Source organism: Pristiophorus japonicus, chromosome 14 (assembly GCF_044704955.1).
Source record: "Pristiophorus japonicus isolate sPriJap1 chromosome 14, sPriJap1.hap1, whole genome shotgun sequence".
Taxonomy (NCBI): domain Eukaryota; kingdom Metazoa; phylum Chordata; class Chondrichthyes; family Pristiophoridae; genus Pristiophorus; species Pristiophorus japonicus.
This window is the reverse complement of record NC_091990.1, coordinates 106,490,430-106,512,696: the sequence shown is the minus strand read 5'-3', so window position 1 is coordinate 106,512,696 and position 22,267 is coordinate 106,490,430. Positions and strand designations below refer to the sequence as shown.

The window sequence follows — 22,267 nt, the reverse complement described above, 5'->3', positions numbered from 1 at the left end:
TTCAGTGATTCATCGTTTGCACTGAAATTGGGCAGGAAGCAGCCATAACAAGCCGAAAGAGTGATTGTATTCTTTTTCTCTCCTAGGTAACTCATTTTCCCCACCCTTCCCTTTTTTTAATATTCTTCTTTTTGAAGTTTCTCGTTGTGTCAAGCCGCCAAAGTGGAGAGTGTGATTGCAGAAGGGGTTGCTTCTCGTTTCAGGTATCCATACACTCCTTGTACTGTTGGAATGTGCTTTAATGTGCCATATTTTATATTTGAGTTTGTTGGGAGTGCTGTCCAAAATTGGTGGGTCTTGTGAAGTGACTTGTGGGTTAATTGGAACACAGGGAAATACTGGAGTTTACACCCAACCATAGAATATACTTCATTCAGTGCTGTTCATGGTAATTGCTATATTCATAAATGCTAGAGATTGTATGCAGAATGTCTGGAATAAATTTGATTTGTTAAATACTGCAAGCTTGATGGTTGAATGTTTCGTTCTAGATTTTAATTTACAGGGCTTTTCAAAAAATTGCTTTTGGGGGAAAGTGCTGGGATGACATATATAATGGAGAATTAACTCTTTCATGGCTGTTTCTCTTTTGGGGGGGGGGGGAAATGGGGGATTTTCAGTCATTTCAAGAATTCTGCAATGTCCTATAGTGGTTCATCCTTCCCAGTGCGACTTAATGGTATCTGCTTTATACCAGGTGTTTGAAGTCAATATTTTGTGCATCATCCTGACCCAAGCTCGATTACTGGCAGTGATTGCTTGCCATTGCATAGTCCCAGTTTTGAGCAGGTGACTGGCCTCTATGGCGATGGGCAGATTCCCTCAGCCAGAGGAACTGGAATTGATGGCTAGAATAACATTGAGCCTTCAATGCCAGTGATATTACTGAGATGTCTGGGTGTGAAGTGCCTTAGTGTGGGTGGCAGTAGATTAGTTAATGTAGTGGTTGTTAATCTCTGAGCTTAAATATATATGTTCTGGTCTTTCTAGTGCTTCTTCGGGCGGAGGAGGAGGTAGGGGTGCGCCTCAGCACTATCCCAAGACTGCCAGCAACAGGTAATTGTTAACTCCCAGCAAGGCCCGTTCACCTTGTAGTGTCAAAGCTGAAGTCCTCACCAGGCTCCGGCCAAGACGAGCCGTATACGTTTTGTGAAGTTGTAGCTCGCCTAAATTAATTTTTTTCATAGCTGCAATATGTTTAATATGAGGAAAGGTTTGTGCTTTTTGGTTTGGCTGTGCTGCAATGGGAGTTTCCTTTTTTAACTAGGAGCAGAAGCCCATGTGTATTAAGTTAGATGTGCCACCAATCTTTTATTTTCTACTTAATGGGCAGCGGCTACTGCAAATTGTAAACTGATGTAAAATGTTACTGGCTTCAAAATAGTGGGTGTGTACAAATATCTATTGGATATACTCTGGTAGCTAATGTTGACATCCAGCTTTGTCATTCCATTCTTGTGGGGTTTTTCTCCCTATTTGTATTGCCCTCTTGAGGTGCTTGGTAGAACGGTATAGTACCTCACTGTGGTAGCTGTTCCTAATCCTGTCCTTTTGAGATACCTGCATATAACATATCTCAGCACGAACTGAGGCCATTTGGCCCATTATGCCTGTGCTGGCTCTTTGAAAGAGCTATTAGTCCCACTCCTCCTGTGCTTTCTCCATACTCTGCAAACTCTTCCTTTTCCAGTATATATCCAAATCCCTTTTGAAGTTACTATTGAATCTGCTTTCAAGCAGTGCGTTCCAGCACTTGCATGCTTTCCTGGCAAGTAAGGTGCTAGAAAGTCGTTGGGTATGAGAGCAGGGGCGCTGCCCTGTTACCATCTTTACCATGATAAGCTTTGTGGTGGGTTATTCTGCTTTGAGTTGTCATTGGGAGCTTCCTTTCCTGACTGAGCTATTGCAACATTTTGTTAACCAGAGCGTCTTGATTCCCAAACTGCACCTAGATCAAATAGCAATCTTTTATGTTGAGCTGCTGCTATAGACTTTGTTCCTATCTCTCTGCAGCCGGTTCCTGGGGGAAACCCCAGGGCCTAGCGGTCAGAGATGGGTTCCTTCGTAAAGCACTAAACGAGATGCCAACTCCTTAAATGAGAAAGAACGACAAGATGGAATCTTCCGGAAAGTCAGAGGGTAAGTTTATTAAAATGTTAGCTTTCTAATTGTGCACCTGGAACTCTTTCTTTCTCCCTGCCCCACCCCCAAAGCTGTTAAGGTTGGAGGGGCAATTGTAAGTGTCAAAACTGCATTTGAGATTTGTTGGGCAAGGGTATTAAGGGTTACAGAACCAAGATTGCAATATGGAGTTGAGATACAGATCAGCTGTGATCTAAGTGAACGGTGAAAGAAGCTCGAGGGGCTGGATGGCCTCCTACCTAATCCTGGCTCCCAGGATGATTTTCTAACATAAAGTGGAATATTCTCAACGTCATTTGGTAAACAATAGCAGTATCATGGTCTTGAGGTGTGTGCTACTGGCTTTTCATTCCCCCATGTATGATCCTGTTTTATATATTCAGCATGTCCCCTCCATGTTTAAAAATGTAATGAGCTAGAGAGACTAACTGGATTTAGTAAAGCTGGAGTAAAGATCGGGGCTACTCCTGTCTAATTACAGTGTTAGCTCATTGCCTGGTTTTGCTTAGATTAAATATTTAGTGAAGATGTATTACTGATTTTTGTGCAGGAAATTTGAAGCAACATCTGTCCTTCCTGCTGTTTCTGAATTGATCCTGTGGGAAGCAATATCTGCGGGCCTTGCCAATTCCAAATATGATGCCCTGGGGAACTTTAAACTTTTAAAATTTGATCCTTGCAGCAATTTAGGACTATTGCCTTCGAGCAGCAAATTAAACTGCATTGGATGATCATCATGTAAGCAGTGTTCCCTGCAACTTTGTTCTGCACAGTCCCTCTTTTCTGCACATGCGCAGGACCTTTAACATTACTGCGCAGCTGTGCACTTGCCATAGCTGAAACATTGCTCGTAAGTATTTTCCCTATTCCCCCACCCCAAGTGCAGTCTCCTGCCATCATGTCACTCCATGGCTACTGGTCACTTGACCACAGTTGAGCCCAAAACTTGGCGGCTTATTTGACAGGTTGGGGAGAGCTCTCAGCCAAGCTGTTGGGAACTTTAATCCTCTTTTTTCCCCCATCTGGAGCTAAATCGTGCTGCCAATGAATAGCTAACCCAGCACAGACAAGAGATCGAACTAATAATGTGGACCATATGGGAAATGGCCTTTCTGTCATTGGAATTGAGGCCGCATTGGTTGCAGTTTTTGGAGGGGGGGGCGGCTTATTTACCTTAGTCACTTTTGTATGTGGCTACTTGCCAGCTATCAGTAAATTCATAGCATGTTTGGGGAGTGAGCAACGGTCCTACTTCAGTTTTTGGGTTTCTTCACATCCTCGTTCAGAAGATGGCAGAATAGCCTTGTTTTGGCTTTGACTTGGGCATTTAGGACTGAGATATGGAGAAATTTCTACTGGTGACTCTGGAATTCTCTACAGCAGAGGGCTGTGGAGGCTGTCTTTGAGAAGACTGATCGATAAATTTATTGGCTATTAAGGGAATCGAGGGATAGTGGAGTTGAGGTAGATCAACAGCCATGATATTGAATGGCGGAGTGGGCTCGGTGGACCGAATGGCCTACTCCTGAATTGAGTTGCTAATCAAAAACCTATTTGAACAAATCACAGGATGTTTGTATTTGAATTTAATTGCTAGGCTTCTTGTATCAGTATGGTGAAGCTGGTTCATAGCCTATTTTATAATCTGACCCCATTAAAGGGCAACCTGAGTTAAATCTTTGATAAAATGCTGCTTAGATTCCAAATTTGAGGCCCCCTGAAATTCTGCACCTTGTATTTTTTTCTCAAACCCTACACTGTTTTATGGATGCTGATCGTGGTGCGGTTTGACGAATCTGCCTGTTAGTAGATTTGGGATTGGCATAATACTGCCGTACCTAATTCAGCAACAACTTATAATATTTTGTATCTTTCAAAGTAGCAAAATGTCACAAGGTACTTCATGGGAATGTAAAACAAAAGCCGTATAACAATTGGGGCAGAAGACCAAAAGCTTGGTCAGTGTTTTTAAGAAGCATCTTAAGAGCATAGAGAGGTTAAGGGAGGGGATTCTAGAGCTGGAGGGAGGAGGAGCAAGGCCATGGAGAGATTTTAGGGAAGGGGAGGAGGAGATGAAAATTTAAAAATTGATGCCTTGCTTAACCAAGGACCAATGTAGGTCATCGAGCACAGGGGTGATGGTGGATGGCAGTTTGCGGAGGATGGCTGATGAGAGGAGCGTGTTGGAAAAGGAGTTCAAAAAGGAGTTGGATGTAGTCCTTGCTACTAGGGGGAATCAAGGGGTATGGTGAGAAAGCAGGAATGGAGTACTGAAGTTGGATGTTCAGCCATGAACTCATTGAATGGCGGTGCAGGCTCGATGGAATAGGCCAGTCTGGAGGTAACACAGGCAACTGATGAAGGCTTCAGTAGCTAATGTGCTGATAAAGGGGCGGAGTCCAATTGGGTTTGGACTGGTTCACAACTAGCTCACTCAAAGTAGTTGATTATCCTCTTGCTGTTAAGTACAAGATAGGCGTACCTGCAGTATTGTCTCTTCACATGTGCAATCAGCTTGCTGGCCTTGATGCCTTCTGTTTGGAAGTGTTAACTTGGCGTGGAGTAATTTGGAGCACACAAGCAGGAAAGGCTTCCTTCTGGCCTGTTGAATGTCGAGGCGCAAATAATTGATCTTGCCAGTGCTCTTAGTTCTGAAGTTACTTGCTCCAAGTCGAGTGGAGTCACAGCTGCCTTGTGATTTGGCTGTTGGAACATTCCCTTGGCAGCAGGATCAGACAGTAGAAATTGGTCATGCGACTTCTATCTAGCTATTGCTTTACGTTCAGTAGCTTAATTTATGCTGAATTAAAGGTTGCATCTCTGACATGCACCAATAACTCCAGCCACTTCATAGAATGTTATAACATTTGTGGGCTTAATTTATTTTCAGAGAGCACTTTATATAAAAAAAAAAATTCAACACCAGATGCTTGAGTTTGAGCTCAGTCACAGCAAATTGATGTACAAATCATGATGCTCATTTCTGAATAAATGGAGACTGTTGATGCTATGTTAGTGTAGCCACTGGCCTGTAGTTTGTGGCAAGAATTAATGCTTGTGGTGGCTGTTGTGTCCCTGGTCTTTTATCTAGCAAGAAAAAGATTATTGGTAGCATAAAACTTCGCCGCTTTCAATTTCGTGCAGCAACGTACTGGTGTTAGAAATCCAATCCAATTTTTAATGGGTATCTCTGCGCTGTCTAACTTGAGCATGCTACTCGCCAAGTCTCTGCTTTATGCGAGAATTTAGTGTTGGAAATCTGACTTCAGCGCATGCATTGTGATCTGGTCAACATTATCCCTCAGCCAACAGATTATCTGGTCACATCCTGTGTGTGTGGCCTTGCTGTGCACCAGTTGGCTGCCTACTTTACAACCGTGACTTCACTTTTGCCGGTGCCTGTTTGCTCAAGATCAACTTGCTGACCATTTGTGCTCCATGGAGTCTTGTCGCAGTTTCCGACTTGACCGAAATGTGAGAATCTGTTTTACGAGGAGCTCGATGAGCCACTTCCATGCTGCCAGCTTGCCTTTCAGTGCTATTCACCTGTAAATGCTGATGGACCTGAACTGATGGTTATTGACACTGGAAGAACTCTGCTGCTTTTAAATTAGGTCATTATTCTGTATGAGCAGCATTGCCATTGTTACATTGTGCTTGAAAAGGCATGTTTTTTAAAAAATCATGTTCTGCCTGGATAGATGGTGAGTAGGGGTCCTTTTGCTTTTTGCTGGGTATCTCCCCTGGGGGTGGTAATTATTCGTGTGTGAGCCTTGATTGAAGAATTGTAGCCAGGCATACTTCCTGCAAAAACATTGGAGTGGCTGTGGAAGGCATGACCCTGTATGTCCTCCAGACATGCTTTGCAGCCAATGAATTTGCATGAACATATAATCACTGTTGTAGGTAAATGCAATGTTTTTGTTTAAGGGAGTAATGTTACAAGGTACATAAGTAACATTTGCCCCCGCGAGCCTGCAATAAAATCATGGCTTATCTACCTTAACTCCACCTTTCCGTCCAATTTCTTGTATCTATCTTGAATATACTCCATGACTGAGCATCCACAACCCTGAGTCCTAAATGGCTGACCCTTTATCCTGAGACACTGCCCCCTAGTTCTAGACACTCCAGCCAGGGGCAACATCTGTCTAAAAGAACAAAACTTTCATTTGTATAGCACCTTTCATGGCCTAAAGTGCCTTACAACTGAGTATGTTGTAATGTAGGGAATACAACAAATCTCTCAAACAGTGGGCTCAATGAACAGGGGTTAAAGTTGGGAAATCTTGTAAGGTGGAGCACTCTGATTAGTTAGTTTCCAAATTGCATGCTTCAATAGCTGGCAGGAGAAGAACATGTTCCTGGGGAGTATGAGGATTTGATTCTAATGGGTGTGATTTGCAGTTGAGCCTAAAAAAAAAGCACATTTTTCTGAATATGTAGTAGCCAATGGGGGTGGGCAGTCTGTTCTCAGGTCTGTGGCTAAATTTGCTCTTATTTTGCTGTCCCAATCTTTATTCAAACCCCCCCCCCCCCCCCCCCAGTTAATGAGAACATAAGAATTAGGAGCAGGAAAAGCTATATGGCCCCTCGAGCCTGTTCTGCCATTTAAGTAAGATCATGGCTGATCTACCTCAACACTTTCCTGCCCGATCCCCATTCCTAGATTCCAAAAATTTATTGATCTCTGCCTTGGATATGCTCTGACTCAGCATCCACAGCCCTTTGGGGCAGATAATTCCAAAGATTCACAACCTCCTGAATGAAGAAATTCCTCCTCATCTCAGCCTCTGGATAAGGGGTTGGCCATTTAGGACTATGGCCCTCTAATTCTAGACTTTCCAGCCAAGGGAAAGTCTCTCGGCATCTACCCTGCCAATCCCCCTCGGGATCTTCTATGTTTCAATTAAATCACTGCTTGCTATCTCCCATGATGCCACGATTGTGAATTGCAGACATAAGCCTGGCCAGAGTCTTGTTCAAATGGATCCTATTGTAATGGCTGTGGTATGCGTGAACTGTGGACTCTGGTTTCAACATCCTGTGTTTAATCTGTTCTCAGACAGGTTGGGACACACTGCAGCATTTCAACTGCCGGATAGCCTTGGCTTTCAAGAGAATTGAGGAAAGCAGTGCATAGTTTGTGCATTGCATCACTTAATGGTGATTGGTTGATCTGTTAAACTGTGCCTATTGTTTGATATTGGTGTGGAGCTTGGAGACCGATTTAATGGCAGCCGTGAACTTTAGTTCTGAGGGATGGTGAATTGTGGGGATCCAGCCTTTGTTTGCTAAGGAGTCACTGTCGGCATGTCCTGACATTTCCATTGCAAGTGCCAAACTTGATTTACTTCGATTGTACAGTGCCTTTTTTGGTGGTCTGTTCGTTTCCTTGGCAGTAAATTGAAACACGCAACAAAGTTGGATGTACCTGACTTTTTCCTCTTGCACCGACTTGTGTGCAAGATTGAAAGCACTATTGCTACTGATGTTGTGCAATGCTAATGCCTAAGTTTCAAGTTTATTCTTGCTGTTTATCCAATCATGGTTAAGTTGGTCGTCTGTCGCCGTTTTGTTCTTGCAGTTTAAAATGTCATTTGCAGTCTGCAATTGCACTGCTGCCAACAATCCCATCCAGTTATCTACCTTAATTATATGGAACTGGCACTTTTTTTAATGTTAACTAGCCACTGTTCATTCTGCTTTTTTTGAACTAACTTTTCAAACCCATTCTCTAAAATGGTCCAGTACAAAGCTAACCTCCAGTATTGAAAAGAATTCTTGAGTACTTAATGGTATATAATTGGGAAGTTATGCTAAACTTGTATCTAACCTTGGACTGCACTTGGAGCACTACGCCCAGTTCTGGTTGCCATAACATAAAAAGGATATAGAGGCACTAGAGAGCGTGCAAAGAAGATTTAATAAGGATGCTACCAGAAATGTGAGGATGTATATACCCAGAAAGGATGAACAGGCTGGGGGGGGTGGGAGGTGACCTATAGAGGTCTTTTAAATTAGAAAGGTTTTGGTGGGGTGGATACAAGGTGTGTGTTTCAACTTGTGGGGAAGAGCATAACTAGAGGCCATCAATATAAGATTGTCACCAAGAAATCCAATAGGGAATTCAGAAGAAACTTCTTTACCTAGTGAGAATGTGGAACTCGCTTCCACAGGGAGTGGTTGAAGTGAATAGTATGGATGTATTTAAGGGAAGGCTAGCCAAGCATATGAAAGAGCAGGGAATAGAGGGTTATGTTGGATTTAGATGAAAGACTGGAGTGGAGCTTAAATGTCAGTGTATATCCTATGTAATGGTAAGCGAATAGCTGCTAAGTGCTGATGGTGGTCAAACCACCACCCAGGGTTCCAATACTGATTTTTAGCAGAATGATGGGCGATAAGACTTGCTGAATGTAGTTTGTGGCTATGGTTCATGCATGACTGAGCCTGTATGAAACCAATGAAATGCTTCAGCTTGCTTGTCAAGCTAGAGTTTTGGAAACATTTGAGGACATTGATACTAATTAATATACTAGTGCTTTAACAATGCACAATCCCCATAATCTAATAGTTTTACAATCCGTAAACATGGATGCTAAGTGCTGGAAATGGTTTTTTCAGCGTATGAAGAGAAGACTGACTTGGTGATGGATCTTTTGGTGTTCTGGAGAAGGGTCTACATTTGAAACTGGACACGCTTGCCTTTTTTAAATCGTGAAAGCAGTACCATTTGTTTTCAATACCATGTAGTTGTTGATGCGACACTGCAGTAAGCCTGTGACGTTGTATGGATGTTTGGTAACTCAGTGTTCTGATGGCTTTTTGATACCATCTTTAGGAGAGATTGAGTCATAAATGTGGCAGGTTAATGAAAAATGCCTCTGAAAATTTCATCAAATATAAAATGGAGCGATTGAAAGTTGAATTTAAAGGTCGGAAGCATTAATCTTTTTTTCACTTTCAGCATTTTGAACAAGCTTACTCCAGAAAAGTTTGACAAGTTATGCCTTGAGCTCCTCAATGTGGGCGTAGACTCTAAACTGGTCCTAAAAGGGATCATTTTACTGGTGAGTTGGTTTCCAGAGCATGTGCTGATTACTTTTATTAAAATAACATATGACACAGGAATAGCAATCTCATAAACTAGTTGCAAAGAATGTTACAGCACAGAAGCAGGCCATTTGGCCCAACAGGTTTCTGCTCCACACAAGCCATCTCCCTCTATCAACATATCCTATTACTTTCTCCCTCATGTCTTAATTGAGCTTGCCCTTAAATGCATCTCTGCTATTTGCCTCAACCACTCTGGTAGCAAGTTCCACATTCTCACCATTTTCTGGGTAAAGATATTTCTCCTGAATTCCCTGTTGGATTTATTAGTGGCTGTCTTGTATTTAGCGCCCCTTAGTTTTGTAATCCACCACAAGTGGAAACATCGTCATTAAGATGGCTTCCAATGAACGTTTGCCAATTTTAATGGTGTATATCGATGACATTGCAATTTGTGGGGCAGCAAAGTCTCGCCCCCCCCCCCCCCCCCCCCCCCCACGCATGTGATCAAGGAGGCTTTCACCATAGGGTTTTGTGTGCCTGTAGTGTGTACATATGGCGAATTCTGGGACAAATGCAGCTCCAGTGCACTGATTCTACCCCTTTCTCCCTCAAGTAAGTATCTAGCTTCCCCTTGAAAACATCTATGCTATTTGTCTCGACCACTCCGTGTAGTTGAGAGCAATGTTCCCTTTAATTTGTTGGATGTGCGCAATATCTCTTCCAGCGGGAGGTGGTGAGCGGCCTGAGCGGGGCCTCGCGATTGGTGTGGGAGGGATGCATTAGTTAAGAGTTCCACATTCTCTCATAAAATGAGAACCTCTTGTCGATAGGGAGTCACTTGCATTTGTGAATGTGCCCGATTTACAAAAGAAATGCAAGTTTCATATGCAGAAATTTCTTCCTACTTGGTGGCTTTCCTGGCTTTTGTAATGCCTCCATTTGTCCCCTCCGATTGCAGGGTTCATCTGCCAGTCTAGAAATGTTCCTGACTCTGTCCTGTATATGTAGTTATGTTAATCGAACAGTTGCAGTTGGGATTTGTGGGTCTCAGTGGGGTGATAGATGAAGAGGGAAATTGGTTGAATTACAATGTGACTCAGCACTGAGATGCCAGTAGCCTTGATTTGGAATGTTTCTCTACCACAGATAGTAGACAAAGCCCTTGAAGAGCCCAAGTATAGCTCACTGTATGCTCAGTTATGTCTGCGTCTAGCAGAGGATGCTCCTAACTTTGATGGCCCAAGTCCAGAGGGTTTGCTGCAACATCACAAGCAAAGTACGGTAAGCAACGTCCATTTAACCTCGCACCTAGCTGGCTGAGACCAATTGGATTCTGTGTGTGCCAATGTCTTTTAACTAGTGAATGCAGCCTATCGTGTACTGATCAGTCTCTCTTTTTCCAGACATTCAGACGCCTTTTAATTTCAAAACTTCAAGATGAATTTGAAAACCGTACCAGAAATGTCGATAGTGAGTATACTGTAAAACACTGATTACCATGCTTGCATGGCTGTGCAATATTTTGTTAAAACTCTTTGTTTTATTTATAGTCTATGACAAGCATGATGGCCCTCTCTCAAATGAAGAGGAAGAGCAGCGGGCTATTGCCAAGATCAAAATGCTGGGCAACATCAAATTCATTGGAGAGCTTGGCAAACTTGATCTTATCCACGAATCTATCCTTCATAAGTGCATCAAAACAGTAAGTGACTCAGCCCATGTGAGACTGTTGCTGGCCAGCAACACTAACTCCATGTAATTGATGGCTCTGTTTGCATTGTATGTACAAAAATGCTATTTGTATGAAGACTTTATTAGTTGGAACATTTTTGCGCTTAAAGAAGGAAAATCTGGGATGGGAAGAAGTCAGTGGGAACAACAAAGGGTTTAGGGGGCTTTTGAAAAGTGCTGTGGGGGGTGTGTAGTAGAGTTCCAGAGACGGTGCATAGTGACAAAAGATGGTCTGGAAGATGAATGCTGGGACATGGTTGCGGAGATGGAGAAGTTTTAAAAACTGACGGCCTTGAAGTGGATACCCCGTGGAGACTGAGTTGGTGCTAGGGAAGAATGGGGGTAGTGGGTGTTCCATGATCCATTGTGCAAGAAGGCACTGGCTAAAGTGTGGAATGATTGGTGAAAGCTAGTAATGAGACTTGAATGGGTGCCATCTGGATTCTTCTTTTATGCTCGTCATAGCTTTCTTCTATCATTTCATGGTTTGGAACCTTCTGAAATTAGTATCCTCTTCGGCCCCGAGTTGAGCATCAAACCCCACATCCTGTTGTTCACAAAGATGGCCTATTTCTGCCCTCAACATTGCCACCCTCTGCTGCTAAACCTCTCCATGGTTTTCACAATTCATTTATTTCAAAGCCCTCCTTTCTGGCCTCATTTATTTTCCCTCTACAAGCTCCCAACTTCAACACACACCTCCCTGCCCTGTAAAATCCTGCTTGCCCCTTGGCACCTCCATCGGGAGTCCGGTTAATAGCTGTGCAATAACTGTTCACTTATCTGTCGTCTTCTCTCCCTCTAGTTAATGCTTCTGCGTTTATGCGGATGCACAACTCTGCTTCATCACTTCCACTGCCTCTGTACCATCAAACAACTTGTCTGATATCTGTTTTTTGAGGCTGAACTTACTCCAGCTGAAATCTCTCTTTCTCCCTCCTTTACCCCAGACACTGAAATGAGGAGGAACCAGAGGACACCCTCTGCCCTGTTTGACCTTCAGCTGAGTTTCTGAACCATACTTCCATCCAAGGCTGCCTAATTCCCACCTCCAATCCTTGGGCCTGCTGCTGCTGAAGCATGTTGATTGTCTTAAAGTCTGGAGGGAAGATAATGTTCTCCTTGCCAGCCTCCCTCCATGAACATCAGCTCACCCAAAACTCTTGCTTGTTTGTTGCCCTGTATCCTGCCTCGCTCCTCCAAAAGCAAGGCTCCTGGTCAGTGTCTCATTTCAAACTTAAGCTCTTCCGCCCCTTCTTTCCCCCCCCCCCCCCCTGGTGCTGGGGTAACATCCTCCAGTGTGCCCACCATTAGCAACCACATCTACAGCTGCCTGTGGCTCATGTAAACAATTCATTGGTTATGAAGCGTTAAGATATCCTGCAGATTTATAAACTCACGTTTGCCTCTTCACGGGGGTTCCGGTACCCAAATAAATTCTACTGATCTAAATCGCTTGTCATTCTGGTCAATTTCAATGTATGTAAATAATAACGCTTTTGCACTATTTTATTTCCTGTGCCCAGCTTTTGGAAAAGAAGAAGAGAGTCCAACTTAAGGATATGGGGGAGGATTTGGAGTGCCTCTGTCAGATAATGAGGACAGTAGGACCTAGACTAGACCATGAAAAGGCCAAGGTAAGGATGTATGCTGGCTGGGGTTTTGCATGTACTTTTATTTAATTGCTTCAGGGGAATGATAATGTATTAAGATTGCCAATTGGTTCCCAGCCCCATCTTTGTTGCCAGGTCAGTGCACTGTAGCCCTGCACCATCCCTCACATGTACAACCCTTGCATGCATTTCAGGAGGTCCCCCAAAGCCCTGGGGTTGAACATTTTACAGTCCCTATTTCGGAGTCTGATGTGAATAAACCAGATTTGTCAAGATGCGAGTTTCTTAAGGAAAGGATTCTTTGCGAGAGTTGTGACTAGGCACTGTGAGCTGATGTAGCCTTTGAGCTCCAGCTGTGTTTCAGCCCTGGCCTTGGTCATTCCGGTTTTTATTCTTGGCTTAATTCTGAGGGAGTGGAGTGATGAGCATTGAAGATTCTGACGCCGCTCTGCTCTGCCTTGATTGGTATACATCTAAAGCTGACATTGTTGGAGGGAGCTCTGAAGTGCAGCTGAATAATTGTGGCTTTCTGGTGTTTATGGACACTAACCAGTCTGGTGCGCTTCACTTGGTGTCCTAACACTTCCACCTGCTGCAAAGGACATGTTCAGTAAATAGCTTCAGTTGAATGTTTTATTCATTCTCTGGATGTGGGTGGCATTGGCAATCCCAGCATTTATTGCCCATCCCTATACAACTGTGTCTTACTAGGTCATTTCAACGGGCAGTTGTCAACTACATTGCTGTGGGTCTGGAGTTGCACATAGGCCAGACTGAGTAAGGACGGCAGGTTTTCTTTCCTAAAAGACATTAGTGAACCTGATGAGTTTTTACAACGATTCAACAGTTTCATGGTCACCTATACTGATGGCTTTTTTTAATTCAGATTTATTTAAATTCCCTATTAAATACTGTGGTGGGATTATTAGTACAGTAATATAACTGCTACTGTACCCAATTGAAGCTGATGTACTAAAGTGTTGTCAGCCTTAGAATATTTCACATGTAACTGTTTAATTCAACTTGACACTCTTATTTCAGTATTTGAAACTTTCTGCTCTTCCTAGTCTCTAATGGATCAGTACTTTGCCCGGATGCGTTCCTTGATGCAAAATAAGGAATTGCCAGCTAGGATTCGTTTCCTGTTGCAGGTAACTTGTTTGCTTTTGAGTTTGAGCTGCTTTTCAAAGCTGTTCTAAACGTGACCGGCTGAACACCTTCCCTCTTCCCCGAGCAGGATACTGTGGAGTTGCGTGAGCACCGCTGGATTCCTCGCAAGGCTTTTATTGACAATGGACCAAAGACGATAAACCAGATTCGTCAAGAAGCAGGAAAGGTGGGTTGTGTGCCTCTGAATCTGGAACTTTTGCTCCTTGGATTCCTTTTTGTGGAACTGTAGCTCACACTTCTTGTGTTGTGTGCAGGATTTGGGAGTTTTTATTCCTCCTATGGCTCAAGGAATGAGGAATGACTTCTTTCTGGAGGGACCTTTTATACCACCAGGAAGGAAATTTGACAGAGACCCGCTTGGAGGGCTTGCTGATATGTTTGGACAAATGCCGGGTAAGGGTTGGTCTGATTTTAGGATCATGCTGTTTTTACAGGATCATACTTCTCCCAGAAATGATAGCGTTGGTCAGCTTTCTAAAGGCCTCAATTTTCCACTTTCCTTGCCTCACAGGTAGTGGAATTGGTACTGGTCCAGGAGTAATTCAAGACCGATTCTCACCTACCATGGGGCGACATCGTTCCAACCAACTTTTTAATGGGCATGGCGGGCATGTTGTACCTCAGTTGCAGTTTGGGGAAATGGGAAGCAAGTCTTTCCTTAAATCAAATCAGGTGAGGAATGAGAGCATTGTTCAAACAAACGTGCAATGGTTAACAATTTATGCACTTTTTTTTTCTCTCCTTTTTAGAACTGCGTTGATTATTGTGCTAACTACTTGTTAATGAGCACTGCCTATCCCAGTAATTCAAAAAGGAAAACTGCTGCTGCGGTGTTCAATCTTGCTGGATTTGATGCAGCCTCTGCATGTAGTAACATTTGTGTGCAAGTTAATGGGATGATGTTGCAAGTGGTTCAACTTGATGCTATGGTATGTGTAGGTGGGTGTAATGAATCTAGACCTGAGCTGGGGAAAGCAGTTAGTGTTACTTCTCCCTCCCTCCCTCCCTTCCCACAGCCTGGAGCAGGTAAGTCTTGGCTGTTTTATTCCAGGCCTTGTGCAGTTGAAGACTTGTGTTTTTAAGTCTGGCTTAGAATTTAGTGATTTGAGGCTCACTAGGTGGCAGAACCTGTGCAGCACACAGAATTGGTGTCGGGTTGAACAGTGTGTGTACAATTAGTTTTGTTCTTGGTGTTCCAGATTTCTGGTTTAGTTGGAATGATGAGGGCTTTTTAGGGCAGTTGGTAGTAAAGAGTGAATGCGTGGAAAGGCGCTGTCCGACTTGCAAGACACGTCTTGTAGAAATGAACTGATGCACTATTACTTGCTGTTCCACCTTTTGTGCTATGAGGCATCAAGAGGTGCATGCCAAGGATGTACCAGGAAATAAAAAACCATCTTGGAAATGCTCAGCATCCAGAGGAAAAGGTAGGGTTAATGTTTCTGGAGGGGCTGGTATGCAAGATTGGCACTTGCATTGTAACGGTGGAGTCATTTGGAAGGTGAATAATCCAATTTTAAAATGGAGACTTGTTTTAGCAGAGATGCACGTCTGCAAACCAGCTTGGTGATGTGCAGTAAACTGCTGACTTCACATTGCTGAGCAGCTGTGGTCTTGTGCATGTTTGAGGCTGTCCTGTGCTTTATTGGGTATTCTATTTCTACCGTGCCACGAGAGCAGTTTCCTGCCACTTGGGATGTGCCTATCTCTCCAGGAGCCAGCTTTCAGGCCCTGGTTGCCGATGGACAAGAGAGCACGAATGTTGGAAGGGAGTGGAGCCCAGGACTCTTACCAGCTCAGCTACTGGTTGAGTGAGTGTCCTTTTTGAGGCTGAGCCTGGCAGTGCGTAGTGTTGGCACACAGGTGATGGAACCAGCATTGCCATGGATAAAACCAGGTACATTCTTCCCAGCAACCAACACAATCCAAGGCATGCCTTTGTTAACGAAAGGACACATCCGTGCAGAAGAGGTAATCTGAATCTGGCTATTTTCAATGGTTGGGTGCCCGATGATTAACCAAAGACGCGTTATTGTGAGGACTAATCTGGCAGGCCATTCTTACTATTCAACTTGCCTTGACCTTCCTTCTCTTGCCCATTTCTCTTCCCTGCTCTCTCTCTCCTTTCCCCCCCCCCCCCCACCTGTTACGAATAGCTAGCCAGTGTCCTGTGAGCGCAATTGAGCGATGAGGGCAGCCACTCAAGTTTGAGCCTGACATAGTAACCGGCTGTTCTTTGGACCTGTATTAAACTTCCTTTTGCACGGTCACATATTTGCATGCTGTATTAACTGTTGTGTGTCTTTGTAGATGGGCAGGTAATGGTAAGGTTTGCCTTTTTTTTTACAGATCAGTTTGAGGCCTGCACAGTCATTTTTGCTGAATAAAACTCTGGTGCACAAGCTTCAACCACAAACTCCAACAATGATCCCACCAAGTGCACAGCCACCTCGTACTCAGACACCGCCCCTGGGGCAGGTACGGTTTGTTTTGCTGTGGGGTCTTAAGGACAGCTTGTTTTCAGAGTAAACTAGCTTTTAATCAGATTCTCTTTGCTACACTTCCCCCTTTTTTTAAAAATAAAGACTTGAGTGGATCGAAACACAAGTGGCATATCTTGCTATACTGAAGATGTCATTAAATATTAGAGAGGGCTTCACACTGGAAGGATTGGCTTAATCAATTGTCAACTTTAATGTTCTTGTTTATTTCTAGTGTCTGTCGGTATATTCTAACAGGGTTTAGAGAGATGTTTTCTATAAACACCTACGTGTGTTTGAGTAGTAATGTGTGTTGCTTGTTAGCCCCCTCAACTAGGCCTCAAAACAAATCCACCTGTCATTCAGGAAAAGCCTGTGAAGAACAAGAAAGCACCTTCCAAAGAAGAACTGATAAAACTGACCGTGAGTGACTGCTGATGACTAAATTCTTGGGTTGGGGGCATGGTGGGAGGAGAGATGGAAGAAGTACTTGTGGCTAGACTCTAGCTTCCCCCTCATTGATTAGAAACAATATGGTGGTTTTCAAAAGCTGGCACAAAACGTTCTCTTTTGGGTGCGAGGCGTATTCAAAATTCCACGCATGCCTGGGTTTTTTTCCATTTGAGCTGGCTGTGCAGGGCCTCCAGACATTGCACAGCTTGATAGAATTATCGGTGCCAAGGATGCTGGGCTGACTGAGTTCTGAATGATATCCCAGCACTGCTGCAGCTTGGTTAGTTGACCAGTACTCTAGCAAATGCTTGTGAAGCCACTGCAGCCGAATGTACTTCCCTAAGAAGGGAGTGAAACTAGGACAAGGGGCTATAGTTTCACATTTTAAGATTCAGATGAGATAGAATTTCTTCTGAGGATCATGAGGCTTTGGAATTCTCTACCCCAGAGAGCTGTAGAGGCTGTCATTGAATATATTCATGGTGGAGACAGGCAGGAAAGTGGAGTTGATGCCAAGATCAGATCGGCCATGAGCAGGCTCGAGGGGCTGTATGGCCTACTCCTGCTCCTATTATGTATTCTGTTCACCCATTGTTTGTCAAAAAGGACAGTTGCTGTGGGACACTTGACTGCAATGGGCACCATACTTGGGTGTTAGTATACCATTATGCCCTCTACCCCGATGAAACTCAAAATCATGGCATTTGTTGCCCTTGAAGGTGGTGGTGAGCTGCTACCTTCAACTGCTGCAGTCCGTGTTACTTTGTAGTGATTTGATGCAACGGAGTGGCTTGCTAGGTTATTTTGAAGGGTAGCTGAGAGTCAGCCACATTGCTGTCGGTCTGGAGTTACATATAGGCCAGACTGGGTAAAGACTGCAGGTTGCCTTCCCTAAAGGACATCCAGTGAACCACATGGGTGTTTACGGCAATCCGATAGCTTCATGGTCACCATTTACGAAGTTTCTCGGTCCAATTCCTTTGCAGGAGACTATCCTAACGGAATACCTGGCTAATGTTAACATTAAAGACGCTGTCAATGGAGTAAAGGAGATGAGGGCTCCAAAGCCTTTCCTGCCGGAAATGTTGAGCAAGATGATCGTACAGACACTAGATCGCTCAGATGAGGACAAAGAACAAGCCAGCACTCTGATCAATTCACTCCGACAGGAGGGGCTTGTTACGGGTGAAAACTTCATGCAAGTAAGTGAATATTTGTTTGTTCTAATGGAATTGAAGTGTCTTTTTGGCATATCCAAATGAGTGGAGGTGTGCACTTTGTTTGCTGTATTCTCTTTCCCCCAGACCAAAGCACTTCCTCCAGTGCAGTAAACTAAAAAAAAACATAAATAGGAGCTCGATAAGGCTGTTTGTCCCCTTGAGCCTGCTCTGCCATTTAATACCATGGCTGATCTGATCATGGACTCAGCTCCACTTCCCTGCCTGCTCCCCATAACCCTTCACTCCCTTATTTAAAATTCTGTCTATCTCCACCTTAAATATATTCAATGACTCAGCCTCCACAGCTCTCTGGGGCAGAGAATTCTGTAGATTTACAACCCTCAAGAAATTCCTCAGTTTTAAATGGGTGGCCCTTTAATCTAAGACTGCTGTAGTTTTAGTTTCCCCTGAATGGAAATATTCTCTACATCTACCTTGTCGAGCCCCCTCAAGTTTCAATAAGATCACCCCTCATTCTTCTGAACTCTAATGTGTATAGGCCCAACCTATCTTCATAAATCAACCCCCTCGTCTCTGAAATCAACCCAGTGAACCTTCAAGCAGCTGCTCCTTTTTCTATTGCAGCCATATTATCTTTAATGCTGCTTAAAAGCATTGACCCTTGACTGGGAGCTACCTGGGTTTTAAAAGTTGACTATAATCTGTCTTTTTTAATGAAGCTGGTTATGGCAAAGGGTGATTGTCCTTTGCCTGCTCTCATGGCCATTCCTGCAAGTTGTTTGGTATTCTGTTCATGTAGTGTCATTGGGATATATTGTACTCTGTATAAATTGACTTATGTTCACTTTGTTTGCAGGCTTTCCTGAATGTATTGGACCAGTGCCCGAAGCTCGAGGGGGATATCCCTCTGGTGAAATCGTACTTGGCCCAGTATGCAGCACGTGCTGTCATCTCTGAGCTTGTGACCCTCCTGGAGCTTGCCCAGCCCTTTGAGAATGGAACCCAATTCCCCTTATTCCTGCTTTGCCTACAACAGCTCGCCAAATTGAACGATCGAGAGTGGCTGACTGACCTCTTTCAACAGAGCAAGGTCAACATGCAGAAGATGCTGCCAGGTGTGTGCTCCACGGGGCCGATAGTCTCACGTGTAGGATGGGATGGAGATCATTGGGGGCAAGAATTCAGTCTGCTCTTGTCATCGAGTGACTGTCCTTGACGGGAATGGTCAAGTGCACAGAGCTGTGACTATCTTGTGAGCAAAGCAATGGGGCTTGATGTGTAACGCTAGTTTTTTTCCCCCTCCCGGCTGTCATTTTATCTGAGCTTTCATCCAGAGAGTTGATCAGGATTTTTCAAAAAAACTGGGTTACTGTGAAATGGAAGAGTTGGTGATCTCCTTATCAGTTAGTTATTCTTAAACCCACCTTGGGCATTTGACTTTACATAGTAGATTTGTTTGGGGCTGTTCTAATACTTGAATTTTATGGGTTTGTGTGTATTAAATCAAAACATTGGGCAGGTGTTGGTTGCTTGGTATCTGCTATGTGAAAATTTAGTCTTGCCAAATTGCATTTGTCCAGTTACAATATACTTGTACAGTGTTCTAGTATATAACCCACTTACACTTTTTTGCTTTCAGAGATTGACCAAAATAAGGATCGCATGTTGGAGATTCTGGAGGGGAAAGGACTCAGTTTCCTGTTCCCACTACTCAAATTGGAGAAAGAGTTGGCAGAACAGATCAAAAATGACCCATCCCCTCAAGCCATTTATAAGTGGATCAAGGATAACATATCCACCAAATTGCATACAGATAAAGGATTTGTCAACATTCTCTTAACCAGGTACTTGACAGCAGTTGCTTTCTATCCATTTGGGATGGGGGAGAAGCTGGTGTAAACATGTTGAGCCTGGAATGTTGCATAGGCTGATGTAGCAGATGATTTCTGCTCCCCAAAGCACCAGACCTTGCTCCTCTGTCGTGCGATCTTTTACATCCACCTGAGCATGCAAATCCCATCTGAAGCCAGTACCTCTGGCACTGAAGTCAACCTAGCTGGTGTACTCTGTTCCTGGAGGGCTTGAACCCACTGACCTTGAAGTGGGGGCTACCAACTCTGCCTCCCATGGCTGTGCCCTTTATATTCGGCTCAATACCAACACCACTTGGCAATTTTTATCCCTTGGAAAACCAATTTATTCACTCATTCCTCTGGTATCCGAAACTATAGGGTGTGTTGCCTTATCCGCTGTTAGTGATTGGAACAGAACTAATTCACAGGGTTATGGGCAGCGCGCTGGGGTATGGGACTAAGCTTTCACATTCACAGTGGGGTGAATGACCTTGATTCTGATGCTAAGGAAGTTGGGTTACAGTTGCCTTGCTGGGCATGAGTCTCCATTAACTGAGGAACCTTTGCTCCTGCAGCTTCCTGCAGCACATTTCTAAGATGGCCCCAGCTGAAAGTGCTGACCCAACAGGTGTTCCTTCCAAAGAAGTGTTGGAACCTGAGAAGCAGCTGCTCCTGTCCTTTAAGCCAGTAATGCAGAAGTTCCTGCACGACCACACTGAGCTGCAGGTTAGCGCCCTATATGCATTGCAGGTGCACTGCTACAATCACAACTTCCCAAAAGGTAAGCTTCCCTGCATTCACTTCAGACTCCTGCGTGCTCGTGCTCTCTCTCTCTCTCTCTCTCTCTTCCTATCTCTTTCGTTGGAAACTGATGTTTAAATTGCTTGTTCTAAAATTGAAATGGTGGTGTGCTGCTTGATTGTTTTACATGTGAACTGCTTCTTGCCTTTCAGGTATGTTGCTGCGCTTTTTTGTGAACTTTTATGACATGGAAATAATAGAAGAGGAAGCCTTCTTAGCATGGAAAGAAGATATCAGCCAGGAGTTCCCAGGAAAAGGCAAAGCATTATTCCAGGTAACTGGGAGAGGGTGTGCACAGTTGTATGTTGGGTATCAGTTCTTCAGGACTGACGAGGTGAGCAGGATTCTGCTGAAATAACACTGGAACCTTGTTTGTAGATCCTGTTTCTCTTCCTTACTTGCCGCCTTATTTTTGGGATACAAGTAAAGGGTCTTACTGAGACGATAGCCTCAACCATTCAAGTTGAAGCTTGAGTATTTGTGTGGTAGCTACAAGATAAATGTGGACCTATTTTCTTTGCCCTGTTACTGTTTGGGATGTCCCACGGTACCTTGCCTGCAGTGGGTTGCTTTAAAGTGCAGGTGGATGCCAGATGGCCCATAAATGGGCAGGATAACTGGCCACTATCTAGGATGTCTGGACATTGACCGTGCTATACACACACACACACCGGGGGGTGAGGACTTAACCACGACTGCTCTTTTTTAAAAGGTCCAGCAAGGGCACGACTGACCGCATGGCAGCCTCTTCCTGTGCTGCAAGTTTTTATGAATCTGTAAAGTGAGGTTTCAGTGCCTCTGCCGAGTTACTCTTTGATTAACCAACCCCACCCTGATCTGACTTGTAGGTAAATCAGTGGCTAACCTGGCTGGAAACAGCAGAGGAGGAAGAATCTGAAGAGGAGGAAGGTGACTGAAAACCGGCCAAAGCCTTAAAATTGTGCAAATATACTGTTGCTGTGATGTAACTGTGTTCATCCCAACCACTGCAGAGATTCATTCCACTGTTGGCAGTATTTCGCGCAGGAGCATGTTCATGGCTCAATCTCTTCTGCATAACCTTTAGTGTATGTCTTGAGCGTAGTGCACCATTGAATCTTAAGATTACAGTACCTTTTTAGGCAACTTCATGACCTATGAATAGCATGCAATAACTGAACCCTAAATTTACTTGGTGCAAGCAGTAGTTATAATGAAGACAATGCTGTTGGCTGCTGTTCTACAATTGGTCTTTTACGAACTGAATAGCAGCACCAAGATACTGTAGAAATGCACTTTGCTCAGCAAAATACTTGAGTCGTTGCAATATTTGATTTTTTTTTCCACCCTTTGGATTGTTAAGAGAAAAAAATACTTAAGAAAATAAATTGGAAACTGTAATCAGTGGGTTGCAGCTGTAACATTAATTTGCCTGAATTTCTACCTCCACTATTGGGCCTGGGTTAACTATGCTTAAATCCTACATCCTGGGCAAATGCACAAGTTTTTAATTTCTACTTTACTGTCACAATAATTACTGTGGCATGGTAAAAAAGGACCTTAAAGCACTTGTTTTAAGATGGGAAATAAAAACTTCAATGGTGAGATTAATGGAACGAACCTTTCTTTGGACCCCTTGTATGTGATCGTAACACAATGAAGCCTACTTAATTTATCAAGTTGTTCACTACTTGTTCACATGCCCTGATTTTATATAGAAGTAACTTGTATCTATAATAAACATTGTGATACTTGACACCTCCTTTCCTACTGGTTTCATTTTTAAGTGTTTCTTGTATGGTAAT

At 43.7% G+C, this 22,267-nt stretch overlaps 1 protein-coding gene and 1 non-coding gene across 3 annotated transcripts; both read left to right on the top strand.

The window, feature by feature from the left end:
• Nucleotides 1-1,013: 1,013 nt before the first annotated feature.
• LOC139280026 (eukaryotic translation initiation factor 4 gamma 2-like) lies at nucleotides 1,014-22,218 on the top strand. 2 transcript variants are annotated; one of them, XM_070899454.1, is made up of 18 exons: nucleotides 1,014-1,056; nucleotides 9,113-9,215; nucleotides 10,348-10,482; nucleotides 10,605-10,671; nucleotides 10,752-10,903; nucleotides 12,459-12,569; nucleotides 13,613-13,696; nucleotides 13,783-13,881; nucleotides 13,970-14,108; nucleotides 14,227-14,387; nucleotides 16,065-16,193; nucleotides 16,520-16,618; nucleotides 17,635-17,850; nucleotides 18,686-18,944; nucleotides 19,469-19,673; nucleotides 20,258-20,463; nucleotides 20,636-20,757; nucleotides 21,332-22,218. In XM_070899454.1, exons 5-18 carry the CDS (start codon nucleotides 10,820-10,822, stop codon nucleotides 21,398-21,400), a joined length of 1,983 nt encoding a protein of 660 aa, XP_070755555.1. In that variant the 5' UTR covers nucleotides 1,014-1,056; nucleotides 9,113-9,215; nucleotides 10,348-10,482; nucleotides 10,605-10,671; nucleotides 10,752-10,819; the 3' UTR covers nucleotides 21,401-22,218. The 2 variants fall into 2 exon arrangements, with proteins under 2 accessions (XP_070755555.1, XP_070755554.1); XM_070899453.1 differs by lacking the exons at nucleotides 1,014-1,056; nucleotides 9,113-9,215; nucleotides 10,348-10,482; nucleotides 16,520-16,618 and having other exon boundaries at nucleotides 10,611-10,671.
• Nucleotides 15,719-15,912, top strand: LOC139280455 (small nucleolar RNA SNORD97). Its single transcript, XR_011596706.1, has one exon. It is a non-coding gene; the product is annotated as a small nucleolar RNA SNORD97 (small nucleolar RNA).
• Nucleotides 22,219-22,267: the final 49 nt, after the last annotated feature.